This window comes from Engraulis encrasicolus, chromosome 13 (assembly GCF_034702125.1).
Source record: "Engraulis encrasicolus isolate BLACKSEA-1 chromosome 13, IST_EnEncr_1.0, whole genome shotgun sequence".
NCBI lineage: Eukaryota > Metazoa > Chordata > Actinopteri > Clupeiformes > Engraulidae > Engraulis > Engraulis encrasicolus.
In genome coordinates, this window is record NC_085869.1 from 39820484 (window position 1) to 39836840 (window position 16357).

Genomic DNA, 16357 nt, shown 5'->3' on the forward strand with positions numbered 1-16357 from the left:
AATACGTGTATGTCCTACAGATGGCGCCAGTGTGTCACGATTCACTGGCCAAGACTAGGGGTCTCCACTCTCCAGGAGCAGTAAGTAGGCCTCTCACTGCATGGGTAAATAAAGACTTTATGACTTGTGTGGAATGCTGGCTGGGCTAAACAACATGGTGGGCTCAGACACAATAAGAATTGACATTTCTTTGCACTTCAAAATAAGTAGATGTCTGACAAACTTCACAAAGACTGCTGATTTCTTATGTAAGTACTGGACAGAGCATTTATATAGGCTATTGCCTGTAGGTGGTACTGAATTTACTTATGACAGAAAAGGTCACAAGCGCACCATTTTATGTGTGTGTGTGTGTGTGTGAGAGAGAGAGAGAGAGAGAGAGAGAGAGAGAGAGAGAGAGAGAGAGAGAGAGAGAGAGAGAGAGAGAGAGAGAGAGAGAGAGAGAGAGAGAGAGAGAGAGAGAGAGAGTGTGTGTGTGTGTGTGTGTGTGTGTGTGTGTGTGTGTGTGTGTGTGTGTGTGTGTGTGTGTGTGTGTGTGTGTGTGTGTGAATATTTAACCCTTGTCTCATTTCATTAAGTGAGAAGTAAGTTACACAGACATGCAGACTGCACCCAATCATTGATGTGGCTGATAGCCTGGAAAGATTTCTTCCTAGCGCAAGGATGGATTGCTACACGGGCCTACCAGGCCCAGACTCAGGGGCCCAAGAGTCAAGGGGGCACTGAAGCCCACGCCTCTATATTTCCTTGTTCATATTGCGTTTAAGTCACACTTCTCACAACTCTATTTTCAAATTGTCCACGTGGACATACCCCAAAACTCCCAACAAGATAAGGTCTCTAACATCTGGCCTGAAACCATGAACATTTTTTATAGAGTAGCAACACCCATGGAGGGGGTCCTTTCTTGCTGTCTGGCCCAGGGCCCCATGGAGTCATAGTCTGTCTCTGATCTTGAGGGAATTCGGCTGAGGCCAAATGTCCCAGAGTAACCCCCTTGTCTCGGCTCCATTTGCTGAGCGAACCTGGTGCAATTTAGCGCGTTAAATTACTAACATATGGTCCGGGGCAAATGGAGAGCTCAGCTACGGTGAGCCAGAGAGGAGGAAACAAAGCTTTCAGAAAGGCTGTTTAAAAATCTAAGTTTTTTTTTATTCAGTGACACTGTACATATACAAATGGTATCTTACCGCATTTTTGAAAATCAAGTAAAAAACAGCAAGATTATTTTCATAAATACATATATTCTTTTGAGGAAAAAATGTGAGTATTTACAATATTGTTGTCTTTAAAAAGTAGCTTGCATAGTCTCACAGCTGTATACATGCATGATAGCCTACCACTAGGCCTATAGGGGGTTGTGGACGCTGTTTTGCTGTGCCATCCCCCCTCTCCAGGGAGGTATGCATGATTGTCAGAGGGTCACTGCGAAACTTGAGCAATTTTGCCAACTAAACAAGAAGGACGTATAAGGCAAACATTCTGTTTTCTGGGCTAAAAATCACACATACTGTTGAACCGTCTGTGTGCATTGCGCATGGCATGGCCCTCGCCCTAGCAGAGCGCAATGAAATGCATTTGTCTATTTTTTAAACACAGACAACCCCTGTAAAACGTGTCATGATACAAAGTCAAAATATACCGTTCTGCTTTAAGAATATAAACGTTATATATCAAATATTTAAGACAGGCTTGAATAACAATGAAGGTTCTTCTGGTATTGCGTTCAGAAGGCTTAACAAATTATAATAACAAAGAACAGAAAAACCAAACAGCCTGGCACGCTTTCGAGTGTCCATAGCCGTTCGTTCATTCATTAATTCCTTTAAATGAAACTCGCACGGAGCTACGCCAGCTGAGGTTGTATGTGTGGTGCTGATCCCTTATGTGTGTGAAGTATTCGTGCCATGGGGTTGGCTAGTGTCCTGTTGGCCTACTATGTCTCCAACTCAGACCAAGGGGATCCAGGACTAACACACAGCAGACAGTGCAGTGTTAATCCAACACTGAGGCAGATTACTCAACATCACGAGTGTTAAATTAGACTGCCCATTTGTTGAATTTACATTGCAAAGCGTGTTGTGTAGGCATATGGCTCCGAGGTAACTTTCAGGAGGGATGCAGCCTGTATGAAGGCGACGTGTGTGTGTCGTGGGGCTCATACTGTGGTCTCCCCCTGGCTACTATTGCTCAGTCTTTTGTAAAAACGACGCCAGGACTGGAGCGTTTTCCCGGACCATATCCAGAACCCGGAGGTGATGCCCACGATCATCGTCATGAGGTATTTGATCATGAACACGGTAAAATCCGGGGTCATGGGCGCGAAGTTGTGCACGGGGCACGGCACGGCGAAGCGCTTGCATGTCTGCATGTGCCAGGTCTTCTCCCACTGTGGGCGGAAGGCCTGCTCGTAGAAGTAGCAGGCGATGACGATGGTGGCGGGCACTGTGTAGAGCACGCTGAAGACCCCGATGCGCACCATCAGCTTCTCCAGCTTCTCCGTCTTGGTGCCGTCGTGCTTCATGATAGTGCGGATGCGGAACAGCGAGACGAAGCCTGCCAGTAAGAAAGACGTGCCGATGAAGAGGTAGACGAAGAGGGGCGCCAGCACGAACCCGCGCAGCGCGTCCACGTTGTAGATGCCCACGTAGCACACACCGGTGAGTATGTCGCCGTCCACCTGGCCCATGGCGAGGATGGTGATGGTCTTGACGGCGGGCACGGCCCACGCGGCCAGGTGGAAGTACTGCGAGTTGGCCTCGATGGCTTCGTGGCCCCACTTCATGCCGGCCGAGAGGAACCAGGTGAGGCTGAGCAAGACCCACCAGATGGAGCTGGCCATGCCGAAGAAGTAGAGGATCATGAAGAGGATGGTGCAGCCCTCCTTCTTGGTGCCCTGGGCCACCGTCCGATAGCTGTCCTCGTGGAATTTGTCGATGCACACCACCTTGTCCTCGAGGAAGAAGCCCGCAGCGTAGGCCACGGCCACCATGAAGTAGCATCCGGAGAGGAAGATGATACAGCGCTCCGGGTAACGGAACCGTCTCATGTCCACCAGGTACGTGAGCACCGTGAAGAGCGTGCTGACGCAGCACAGGATGGACCAGATGCCCACCCACAGTCGACCAAACTTCACCTCCTCCTCTCTGAAGTACATGAGGCCGTTGGCCTTGTTGGGCTCGCACGGAGCCCCACAGTCCTTCACGCCCATGAAGTAGTAGTTGAGGTACGGCGGCGCCTGCAGCTGCAGCGGGCAGGAGAACTGGTGGGGGCTGGAGCGCACCACGCTCGGCAAGGTGATCAGCTCCGGTTGTAGTCGGGGCGTGGGCTCCGATGTGGGCCCGGCTGGGTCGGAGATATTCTGCCCCACGCAGATCTCCCCGGCGCCGTGGACGGGGAAATTCTCGCAGCGCAGCCGCTCGGGCCACTGGAACCCGAACTTGTTCATGAGCGCCTCGCAACCCTGCCTGGCGCGGTCACACAGCGAGCGACACGGCGGAATAGCCTGCTCCAGCACGGTACACACAGGGGCATACATGGAGCACAGGAAAAATTTGAGGTCCACGGAACACTGCACTTTGACCAGCGGGTAGAACTGGTGCACCTCTAGCCCCGCGTCCTCCTGGTTCGTGTGGCCCAAGAGGTTCGGCATGATGGTTTGGTTGTAAGCGATGTCCGTGCAGAGGGGGATGGAAATGGGCTGGCAGAAGCCGTGCTCGGGGATCGAAATGCCCTTTTCGCCATGATACTGTCCACAGCACGAGTGGGAAAATAAGAAAATCAGGGCAACGACTAGTCCATTGGCGTGTATCCAGTCATTCGATACCGCCATGTTCGATAATGAAAAAAGGTAAATTGAAGTTCTCACTTTGTTGGGAGACCAGTTGCTCCTGAAACCAAGCGTGGGTATAAAAGAGCCGTTCAGATGTCGAGACAAGAGAAGAGAGTCGAAAATAAACTTTCCGCGGCGTTTTTGATCAATTAAGATTAAAATTCTTCAGCAGTCCTGGCGTGCTCGCGCTGCGCTTCTCAAGCAACACGACGGAAGGCAGCTCGTGGTATCCACACGCGCATGTTACTCAAACGGAACGTTCAGGGAAAATCTATTTGCGGGTTGGAAAATTAAACGAATGCTCTGTGCAAGCTTCCCTTCGTTTGCAACTAGAGCCCCAACAAAACTGTGGTGAACGGCATAAAAAGGAAAATAAATCCAATAGTAGTGTGTTTTAACAGAATGTAATCCTTTCCAAGAAGTATTCCGAAATCCGTTCAACAAAAAACTCTTTCCAAGTTTTCCAGTGGGTCATCCACATCCCGGGTGTGCAGCTGTTCCCGTGGTGCCCTTGGCTTGTAACGGATTCACTCCGATTGCCTCGCGTGTGACGGTTACATACAGTAAACTTTTGTGAAAATAACAAAATTATCCTCTATCCGCTATAAAATCCAGCTGCTGCTGCACGTTCGACGCGTAGTCCGCACACTACGGGGTTTGATCTAAATCACGGCGCAGACAATAATGTGCTGCTGGTTTCAAGACACCCCTCATTCAGATTCATGAACCGTGCTCAGGGGGAGGCTTGAAACAGGCACTCCTTGTCCAATCGCTGACTTTGTTTTCCTTTGCGTCTTGCTCCTCATTGGTCAGTGTTAGGTCCTTGCGGAGCGCTCCTCCTCTCCTGAAAACTTTCTCCAGCCGCTATGAAGCACCGTGTGCTTGGATAATTCGTCAAACACTTCCAAATGTTTAACATAGTTCCAAAAGAACAAAGCCTTGCATGGCTACGACTCATTGATCCTTTTACGATCATGAGCACACAGACTATTTCCTAATTATTTCCAGTAAGAAGGCCAGTTACGTAGACAGTTTGACTGCCAAATACAGGGTGGGCTTTCTACCCACTGCTGTAGTTTTAAAATGGACTCTCATAGTCTCAGGACACAGCCTACAGTGCACATACATGCAGTCAACTGTTGGCTTCTCCCTGCCTCCGATATGCAATTGGAACCGTATGTTATATCATTGTGTGTACCCTCAAGCCTGAAGATGAAATGAAAGACAGAGCCTACTTTGGCATATACTTTTCAATTTGTTGAAAAAAAAAAAAGCAGCCAAGTTGGACACTTTGTCTGAGTGGACAAGGACAGAGTTGGTCATTTACATGAACTGAACGAACCATACAGTATTGCACAGTGTGACAATGTAATTACTGTGTTTACCTGCCACTGCTGTAACAGTGTGTTTACAATGTATCTCGTCGCTGTAGCCATCAACCTAATATACTTCACTGGTACAGTTGTGTAACACGTTGTATGAATATCCAGTGTTGTTACCATATCTAGTTTTGTGGGCTTACAATACCAGAGGTGGCCAAAGTAGAAGGAAAAGACAACACCTGCCATAGTTTTCCTTCCAGACATTTCTATGAGGAACTGGTCTACATTAAGGTCTACTACAGAGAGATGTATCAGATTCTGTGCTAGTTGGATCAAATTTGGGGATCAACAAACACAAAATCTGATATTTAAACTAAACATGCAGGCAGGCACACACACACACACACGCACACGCACGCACGCACACACGCACGCACACACACACACACACACACACACACACACACACACACACACACACACACACACACACACACACACACACACACACACACACACACACCGACATGTGGTGTATGAGTTGGTTGTTTGCATCTGACCAAGTGGGAGAGAGAGAGACAGACATGCACCGATAGGGCGGTTTGGTATGCGGGTGAATCATCTTACATTTAACATGCGGAGCTTGTGAAAGCCGTGTGTGTGTGTGTGTGTGTGTGTGTGTGTGTGTGTGTGTGTGTGTGTGTGTGTGTGTGTGTGTGTGTGTGTGTGTGTGTATCTGTGTGTGTGTGTGTGTGTGTGTGTGTGTGTGTGTGTGTGTGTGTGTGTGTGTGTGTGTGTGTGTGTGTGTGTGTGTGTGTGTGTGTGTGTGTGTGTGAAAGCCGAGATAAGAGAACGAGTCCGAGCATGATGGTGTGTGCACACGCGTGTGAAGCCATGGGCTAGGTCAGACACAGCTGTGTGTGTGTGTGTGTGTGTGTGTGTGTGTGTGTGTGTGTGTGTGTGTGTGTGTGTGTGTGTGTGTATGTGTGTGTGTGTGTGTGAGAGAGAGAGAGAGAGAGAGGGAGAGCATGCATCCATATGTGTGTGCCGGATGCATTTGTGTCTGTGTGTTTGTGTGTGCGTGCGTGCTTGCATGTGTGTGTGTGTGTGTCGGACACATTTTACCGTGTGTACTGTATGTGTCAGACACAGCTGTGTCTGTGGGCCAGTTATAGTTTGTATATGTGGGAAGCAGAGGACATGCTCCTCCTAGTCTATCGTCCGAGTGGTATTTGGTATTTCATCAAGATCCCCGTCAGCTGATGGACACATTAGCTACTACTCATCCACGCAGAACGTGTAACAGACAGGATGTTAACATAGGCCTACTGTATGTACAAGACTAAACACAATATGAAAGCAGAAAAATGATCCATTCTTTTCCTGGAGCACACACTAAACATGCTGGATGCGGGTGAACTGTCTTTTGTACTCTGGTGAATGTGGAGCCCTGCATGCAACACTCAGCTTATGCCCTCAACCACTTTAGTTAACATTCCCATTCACTCAGGCCCAGTTTACCCAATTTTCTTTTAAATAACTACAGTACATTACATTCATTTGGCAGACGCTTTTGGCGGTAGCATGTCATTGTTCCGACGTCTCTTTAGTCCGATGCGTCAATATTCCGAAAATTTCCCATTGATCCTACAGCCCACTAACTCGAAATAATTAAATTAAACCCTTTGCTCCGACAGCTCAATGTTCCGACCAATGGCTGTTTGGGGTTGGTCATCATCCCAGGTCGTATGTCCTACTTTTCTCGGTGCCAAGTAGACTTCAGCTGCATGCGCTGCGACGAGCACATAGATGCCGTCTGAGTCGGTCTTGCTGTGCCCTTACCAAAACCACCCCTAAACATAACCTGTCATTAATGCAATGTTGCCAAGTTTTACAATTGTGCCCTACCCAAAACCATTCCTAACCCTAACCTGTCAGTAGGCTATTATAATGTTTCTGAGTTTTAAATGTGTGCCTTGACCAAAACTTTACCTAAACCTAACCTGTCACAGACAGGTGCATGACCACTGCGCAGGCTTCAGAGATGACGGTGATCTAAAGCAGCTTTTGGTCGGAACATTGGACTGTGGGGACAAAGGGTTTCATTTAATTTGTAAAAAGTTATCTGAGACTAAGTGCTGTAGGATCAATGGGAAATGTTCGGAACATTGATGCATTGGACCAATGGGGCGTCGGAAAAACGAGCAGACCCCGCTTTTGGCGACTTACAATTGAGGAGTAATATCTATTTTAGTGGCCTATTGTGCCTTTATTAGACAGGACAGCAGGCTGAAGACAGGAAATGGCTGGGTAAGGTTTAAACATGTGTGTGCTGCTGAGTTATGGGGCAGCCGAGGTGGGGCCTGTAGCCCTGGACTGTAGATCACAGGGTTGCAGGTTCAATCCCCACCCTTACCAATCCCTTCCTCCCTCCATGGCTTAAGTGATACTGTCCCATTTTTGGAAGTAAGCTTATTTACACCTCCCTTTGAGTTAAATAATAGGGTTTTTATTGTTCTCCTGTACTTTCAACCGTTCTCTGGCTATGGCAGTGCAAATTTTACCTCCATGCTAGCAGTTAACATTGAGTCCTATGAGACCAGCTCGCGGCTAACTGGTCTCATAGGACTCTATGTTAACTGTTAACTTGGAGGCAAACTAGATAATGGTTGGAAGTACAGGAGAAAGGTAAGAGCCTATTATGTAACTCAAGGGTATGTGTAAAATAAGCTTATTTCCAAAAATGGGACAGTATCACTTTAAGTGCCCTTGAGCAAGGCACCTAACCCAGCATTGCTCCAGGGACTGTAACCAATACCCTCTAAATAACTAAGTCGTTTTGGATAAAAGCATCAGCTAAGTGTAAGGTAATGTAATGACCCAGGCCGGACTCGAACCTGAGTCCCCATGGACATGCATCCCCATGTACGGTATGGTGATGGCAATATGCGTGTGTGTGGTTTGTGTGTGTGTGTGTGTGTGTGTGTGTGTGTGTGTGTGTGTGTGTGTGTGTGTGTGTGTGTGTGTGTGTGTGTGTGTGTGGGCGTGGTGGGTGTGTTGAGTGGCCAGTGTGAATTAATCAAGTGTTTATTTGTGTGTGTTTTTCTGTGTGTGTAGGGGAAGGGGGGGGGTGTTGAGTGGTCTGTGTATGCCAATCAAGGGTTCAACTTGTGTGTGTGTGTTGAGTCTTACCTGACTGGTATTACCAATAATGATTTTGTTTGGGGCCGAGGTCCGGAATTGTCCTCCAGTGCCCTAGGGCCACCGCCACACTCTCAATACTGTCACATGGTGTGTGTGTGTGTGTGTGTGTGTGTGTGTGTGTGTGTGTGTGTGTGTGTGTGTGTGTGTGTGTGTGTGTGAGAGTGTGTGTGTGTGTGTGTGTGTTATTGACCAAGTGGCAGAACAGGCCCCAGTGCGTATGCATGTCGTGTGGGTCCGCCAGTCCTAAGGAGATCCCTATCAGGGTAACGCTGCAATTATTGCCCATTATCTAAAGGCAGCGTGTGTGTGTGTGTGTGTGTGTGTGTGTGTGTGTGTGTGTGTGTGCGTCCGTGTGTGTTGAGTGTAATCATTGCCAATTATCTAAAGCAACAGTAAGTGGCTTTCGTCTGCAGTCGTCCTAAGAGGCTGGAGACAGAGTTTCAATTTCACAGAGAGAAACGGAGACGCAGCCCACTCCTCCCTCTCCTCCGTCTTTGCACATACCTACAGTCATACCTGTCAACTTAGCCTCCACTGCAGATGGGGTCGCCGGCGGGCCTATTCACTATTTCCTGAGAATACTGAACTTCGTCATAATAACAACATTGCTATGACAGTACAGAAAGCCTTAAGTAACAGATTAAGACGTAGCCATTAACATTTTGGTGACAGTAAGGTTATAACATAGGCTCTGCTAAGAGATTAAAAAAATGGATAATTCACAAATTTAATGGAAAAAATCGGGAAATGTTCAATAGGCCACACTGACAGGGCGGCAGCGACAACTCGGGTGATGGGATCTACGCAGCTTTTCACAATGACAGCACGTGCAAGGCCAGTCCTGTCCAAAATCCCCGCACAGTCCACGTTTTGAAATGAGCGTGTATAGCAGGCTTGTACGAAATTCAGAATGGAAAGAATTCCAATTCAAAATAATGCCATAATACGAACACTAGTTGGTGCCATTACCTTGACTTTCTTTGAATGTAATCTACACCACCCATTGAAAGTACATACAACACCACCACTTAGTGTTCGTATTATGACATTACTTTGAATTGAAATTCTTTCCATTCGGAATTTCGTACAAGCCTGCTGTATAGTGTAAAAAGATGAATGAAATATCAGTCTTTGTTTTGGCGTTCAAATCGTCTGGGGCTGATGCGAAACTTTGTGCTGGTGCAGGGAAGGATGAGGTAAATTTGCACGATTCGCTGTTCAGACGCTTGTACTCACCATATGAACAGCGTTGTGTCAGACAGACAGACGAAGGACCCAGATGCGTCACGTTACACAGAGTTTATTTAGGGGTTCAGGGGGTTGGGAGGTTTGTGTCCTAGAACCTGTGTGTGTGTGTTCCCCAGTGGCCGAGAAGGTTCTTGAGGAGCAGGTGGTGGAGGTCCGGGTTCTCTGGGTCCTGGGGGGGGGGAACACACACACAACAGGGCAGATCAGGCAAGGCAGCAGTACCGTTCAGGGAAAATCAGAAATCTTGGTCACAAGGCAGAAGGCAGGTCAGAATTACCGGGGAAGTAGAGAAGTCAGAGTCGAAGGTTCAGGCACGGGTTCAGAGTTCAGGTTTCAGGTTTCAGGATTCGGGGGTTCAGGAGCCAGACGTGAAGAAGCCAGCAAACAGGAGTTCCACTTGCAGACGATCTGACAGAGAGGTACTGGAGGACTGAGGTTTATATGGAGAGTGAGAGGCAGCAGGTGAGCAAGAGACAGCCAATGGTAGCCACAGATCATTAACGAGAATCAATTGGGGTCAATAGACAGCAGAGTCAGTGATGGTATGCAGGCAGCAGAGTTACTGCTCGTTAAGTGGCACCAGGTGAGCCTGATTGTGGCAATGACAGGTGAGAGTGAGTGGAAAGTTACCAGATGAGAAGGGAGAGTTGTAGGACCATGACAGAACCCCCCCCTCAAGGGACGGCTCAGAAGTCCCAAAACACTCACCAACACGGGCGGGAGGGGGGGGGTAGCCGGCGGAGGGTCAAAACTCCTCAGACCGGTCCGTGTCCCCAGCCTCAGGATCAGAATCAGGTTCAGGAACAGGGGTGGACGGAGCAGCGTCATCACGACGAGGACCCCTCGGCCGACCCCTCAGGATTGCAGGCTGGTCCGGGTGCTGGCGATGGAAATCCGCAATGAGAGCGGGGTCCACGATCCTGCTGGCGGGCACCCACACCCTCTCCTCAGGACCATAGCCTTCCCAATCAACAAGGTATTGGATGCCCCTACCCCGCCGCCGTGACCGGAGCAGCCGTCGCACTGTGTAAACAGGACCACCATCAATGAGTCGGGGTGGCGGAGGTGGCGGCACAGCGGGCACCAGAGGGCTCTCATGAACTGGCTTCAGACGTGAGACGTGAAAGGTTGGGTGCACCTTCATGGACCGGGGAAGCCGGAGTCTGACAGCCGACGGATTGATGATTTTCTGGACTGGGAATGGACCGATGAACCTGGGGGCCAGTTTGCGTGACTCCACGCGCAGAGGCAGATCACGGGAGGAAAGCCACACCCTCTGGCCCACCTGGTAGGCGGGAGCAGGAATCCTTCGCCGGTTGGCACTGGCAGTGTAGCTGGCAACGGCTCTCAGAAGGGTGGCACGAGCTTGAGACCACGTTCGACGACAGCGGCGAGCACAGGCAAGGGCAGATGGGCAGGAGGCTCCTCTCTCTTGACTGGCAAACAGGGGCGGCTGATAGCCGTAGACGCACTGAAAGGGGGACAATCCAGTGGCGGAGCTGGAGAGAGAATTGTGAGCATATTCTACCCACAACAGATGCTGAGACCAGGCCCGGGGATTACGGGATGCCATGCACCGCAGAGACTTTTCCAGCTCCTGATTCATCCTCTCAGTCTGTCCATTTGACTGCGGGTGAAAACCTGACGTAAGACTGGCAGTAGCTCCGAGAAGACGGCAGAAGTCTTTCCAGAAGGCGGATGCAAACTGTGGGCCCCGGTCAGACACTACATCCCGTGGCAAGCCGTGGATGCGGAACACCTGCTCAAGGACCACCTGGGCTGTCTCTTTGGCAGAGGGCAACTTTGGCAGTGGAACAAAGTGCGCCATCTTGCTGAACCGGTCTACGATGGTCAGGATGACAGTATTACCATCAGAGGGGGGAAGGCCGGTGACAAAGTCAAGCGAGATGTGAGACCAGGGGCGCATGGGTACTGGCAGGGGCTGTAGTAACCCGGCTGGTGGTCGGTTGGAAGACTTGTTCTGGCAGCAGGTATGGCACGCCATGCAAAATTCGCGGATATCCTTCTCCAACGATGGCCACCAGAACCGCTGAGAGAGAAGACGGAGAGTGCGTCCGATACCAGGGTGACAGGCCAGGTTGGAATTGTGCCCCCACTGGATGACCTGGGATCTCAGGTCTGCCGGAACGAAGAGGCGGTTGCTGGGGCACGCACTTGGACTTGGCTGGTTTCTGATAGCCTTTCTCACTTCCTCCTCGATGTTCCAGGTCAGGGTGGCGATGACGCAGGGGTTTGGGAGGATTGGTTCTGGGTCCTCGGAAGACTTGTCATCCTTCTGAAACATGCGTGACAGGGCATCTGGCTTAGCATTGCGTGAGCCGGGACGGTAGGAGAGGGTGAAGTTGAAGCGGGTGAAGAACAAGGACCAGCGACTTTGACGGGGATTCAGTCTCTTTGCTGACCTGATGTACTCCAAGTTCTTGTGGTCCGTCCAGACCAGAAATGGAGTCTTGCACCCCTCCAGCCAGTGGCGCCACTCCTCTAGGGCAAGTTTGACGGCAAGTAACTCTCGGTTGCCGATATCATAGTTCTGCTCGGATGTTGTCAGCCTCCGAGAGAAGAAGGCGCATGGGTGCATCTTGCCATCTTCTGGTGATCGCTGGGATAGCACTGCTCCAACACCAACGTCCGAGGCATCTACTTCCACCACGAACTGCAGGTTCTCGTCTGGCAAGCGGAGGATGGGAGCTGAGGTAAACCGTGTTTTCAACGTCTGAAAGGCTTTATCAGCAGCTGGATTCCACTTAAATGGCTGTTTGGTACTGGTCAGTGCAGTGAGTGGGGCTGCCACGGCGCTGAATCCCCGGATAAACCTCCTGTAGAAGTTGGCGAAGCCTAAAAACTGTTGCAACTTCTTACGGCTCTCGGGGGCTGGCCAAGACGTCACTGCTGAAACCTTGGCTGGGTCCATCTGCATACTACCCTCTGCCACGACATATCCAAGGAAGGACAAAGAGCTGACATGAAATTCACATTTCTCTGCCTTGACATAGAGTGAATTTTTGAGAAGACGGCGAAGTACTGACTGCACATGATGAACGTGTTCAGATTGGTTCTTGGAGAATATTAAAATATCATCCAAGAAAACAAAAACGAACCTGTTCAACATGTCACGAAGGATGTCATTAACCAGGTTCTGGAAAACAGCGGGTGCATTGGTGAGTCCGAAGGGCATGACCAGATATTCGTAATGGCCGGTGGGTGTGTTGAATGCAGTCTTCCACTCGTCCCCCTCTCTCATCCGGACTAGGTGGTATGCATTTCTGAGGTCAAGTTTGGTGAAAATGGTGGCCCCTTGGAGCAGTTCAAAGGCGGAAGACATCAGTGGCAGAGGATAGCGGTTTTTCACAGTGATATCATTCAGACCTCTGTAGTCGATACAAGGCCGGAGGGAGCCATCTTTTTTCCCCACGAAGAAAAAACCAGCTCCGGCAGGAGAAGATGATGGTCGAATAATTCCACTTGCCAGGGATTCGTTGATATAGTTCTCCATGGCCAGCCTTTCAGGAGCGGAGAGCGAGTAGAGGCGGCCCTTTGGGGGTGATGTTCCGGGTAGGAGGTTGATCGCGCAGTCATATGACCGATGAGGAGGCAGAGAAGTGGCTTTGGTCTTGCTGAAGACCTCCTTGAGATGAAGGTAACAGGCAGGGACGCCGGCTGTATCAGGGGCAGGACAGGTAGCTTTTGAATTGATGGGTAGTGTGGCTCGCTTAAAGCAGGTCTGGTGGCAGTCTTCTCCCCACTCTCGTATTGTGCCAGATCTCCAGTCGAGTTGAGGGTTGTGACGGATGAGCCAAGGATACCCCAGGATGATGGGTTGTGCAGGTGAATTGAGCAGGTGAAAGCTGATAGACTCCTGGTGATTTCCTGAGAGTTCCATGGTAACGGAGGATGTGGTGTGGGTCACTGTGCCAAGTTGATGACCATCAAGCGCCCGGACGGGAACAGGTGGTGACAGATGCTGACAGCCCAACCCCAGCTGACGTGCAAGTTCCACATCCATGATATTAGCTTCGGCCCCAGAATCCACTAGGGCAGCCAGGGTGTATCTGGAGTCAGGAAGCAGGAAACAGACCTGGAGCATGGGCTTTCGGGTGGGGGGAGACTTGATGTTTGTCGAGCTCAGCCGGATCTCCCCTATGACCGGTGAGCTCTGGCTTTTGCTGGACAGTTGCTGACTCTGTGATTATCGCCACCGCAGTAGAGGCACAGCTGGGCAGTAAGGCGACGTTGCCGTTCTTCTGGGGAGAGGGAGGTGCGGCCAATCTCCATGGGTTCGGTCTGGTCAAGCTGGTTCTGCGGGTTAGCAGGAGAAGGCACGGAAGTGGTGTCACGCCGAATGCTGGTGGCCGTTTGTCTCGGTTGTCCCCTCTCACGGCGCCGGGTCTGGATCCGTCGATCGATTCGGACTGCCAGGGCGATGGCTTCATCAAGGGTCTTGGGTGGTTCGTGGGAGACTAGTTCATCCTTGATGTAGCCCGCAAGACTGTGGAGAAAAGCATCCGTCTGCGCGGCCATGTTCCATGTGCTGCGTCTCGCCAGGGTGCGGAAGTCAATGGAGTAATCCGCCACGGTCCGGTTCCCCTGGCGAATACTCATCAGCTCTTGGGATGCTTCAGCCGATGAAGACCCCAGGTCAAAAACTTTCTCCATCTCCTCAGCAAACGCGTTGAATGAAGCGCAGGCCGGAGTCTGGCGGTCGAATTCTGCAGCTCCCCACAGCCGGGCCCGACCAGTCAAGTGAGTGATGACATAGCCTACCTTGGCCGACTCTGTAGCAAAGGTCCTGGGCTGGAGGGCAAACTGGATTCTGCAGCTCGACAGAAACGCCCTCACTTGTGTATGGTCGCCGTTGAATCGCTCAGGATTTCCCACCTTTGGCTCACGGTCTATGGAGACTGAAGATTGCGCCACTTGACTTGGGATGTTGGGGTCAGGAGCGGGTACTGGTGCTGAGTGAAGCGCTTGCACAGATGGAGCAGATGCAGACTGAGCTGGAGCAGATGAAGAAGGTGCAGGCTGGCCAGATGAGGTGGTTGGGTTGGAGAGTAGCTGAAGCACTCGGGTAAGTTGTTCTTGCTGCTGTTGGATCATCTGCTGGTGTTGCAGGAACTGCTGCTGTTGGTGATGGCCTAGTTGAACCAGAGATGCTATGTCACCGGACATCCGAGCAACCGCTCCCTCTGTGTGCTGCAGACGGTCGAGAGCAGTTGGTTCGGGTGCCGAAGTCATCTCGGGTGTGAGGTCCATGTCGGTTGGGTCGTGAGCTGGGTCCATGCTGGTCAGATCGTACTGTCAGACAGACAGACGAAGGACCCAGATGCGTCACGTTACACAGAGTTTATTTAGGGGTTCAGGGGGTTGGGAGGTTTGTGTCCTAGAACCTGTGTGTGTGTGTTCCCCAGTGGCCGAGAAGGTTCTTGAGGAGCAGGTGGTGGAGGTCCGGGTTCTCTGGGTCCTGGGGGGGGGAACACACACACAACAGGGCAGATCAGGCAAGGCAGCAGTACCGTTCAGGGAAAATCAGAAATCTTGGTCACAAGGCAGAAGGCAGGTCAGAATTACCGGGGAAGTAGAGAAGTCAGAGTCGAAGGTTCAGGCACGGGTTCAGAGTTCAGGTTTCAGGTTTCAGGATTCGGGGGTTCAGGAGCCAGACGTGAAGAAGCCAGCAAACAGGAGTTCCACTTGCAGACGATCTGACAGAGAGGTACTGGAGGACTGAGGTTTATATGGAGAGTGAGAGGCAGCAGGTGAGCAAGAGACAGCCAATGGTAGCCACAGATCATTAACGAGAATCAATTGGGGTCAATAGACAGCAGAGTCAGTGATGGTATGCAGGCAGCAGAGTTACTGCTCGTTAAGTGGCACCAGGTGAGCCTGATTGTGGCAATGACAGGTGAGAGTGAGTGGAAAGTTACCAGATGAGAAGGGAGAGTTGTAGGACCATGACAGCGTTGTTTGTATCATGAACTGACCGTTTCTGCGAGGCAAGGAGTGGACACACACACGCACGAGGGGGAGAGCTCACATTTTTTAGCAACATTAATTCTTGGTGGTATCTGGCATAAAAGCTACTGGCAGGTTACAGGTAGCCTGGCAAGCCAGACTGTCTCTTCTTTCATAGCTAGGGAATAAGTAGAGAGGGTCTAGCTTGTCTGGCCAACTGGCAATGCTGGGGTGAATTTCTGTTCTGGACGCATTTTTTGTTGATGAAGTCAACAATCGGGATATTTTCGGGAAAATACAGAATCGGGAAGACAACGGGGAATATAATAAGTCAAGCAAAGGGAGTTTCCCGGGAAAAAACGGGAGGGTAGAAATGTATCCCTACAGTAGTGTGGAGAATAGAGTAGGCTATTGTAGAGATATGGCTACAGTGTAGAGTACAGGGGAGTACAGTAGAATAGAGCAGAGTAGAATGGAATAGACTACAGTTTAGTCAGAGAGAGTAGAGAGAGAGAGGTTCCATTGGCCCATTGTTTCCTGGTTCTATTATGGCCCCCCTTAGGCAGACCTAGGCAGACCTAAGGACTGTTCTATTCATTGTAGGAGCATTATGTCACGCCCCTTTAGGCAGACCGGAACCTGGTCGCGTTAGGTGCCCATAGAAACCTATTATGTTGGCATATCTCTATACTAAGAATCTCTGGTTTAGTTGTGTAGAGTAGAGATAAGGAGAGTACAGAGTGGATAATAAAATAGTAGAGTAGAGTAGAGTACGAGTACGAGT

At 50.3% G+C, this 16357-nt stretch overlaps 2 protein-coding genes across 2 annotated transcripts in view; both read right to left on the bottom strand.

Moving 5' to 3' along the window:
• Positions 1–712: 712 nt before the first annotated feature.
• LOC134461158 (frizzled-7-A-like) lies at positions 713–4568 on the bottom strand. The gene has a single exon (XM_063213919.1). The coding sequence runs from the start codon at positions 3830–3832 to the stop codon at positions 2159–2161; it is 1674 nt and encodes a 557-aa protein (XP_063069989.1). The 5' UTR covers positions 3833–4568; the 3' UTR covers positions 713–2158.
• A 10702-nt stretch (positions 4569–15270) lies between these two features.
• Positions 15271–16357, bottom strand: part of LOC134460545 (uncharacterized) — a 41926-nt gene continuing 40839 nt past the window's right edge. Inside the window, exons 4-5 of the mRNA XM_063212926.1 lie at positions 15603–15607; positions 15271–15345 (exon numbers count right to left, since the gene is read on the bottom strand). Of these exons, the coding sequence (XP_063068996.1) occupies positions 15271–15345; positions 15603–15607 (80 nt within the window). The remainder of the gene's footprint in view (positions 15346–15602; positions 15608–16357) is intronic.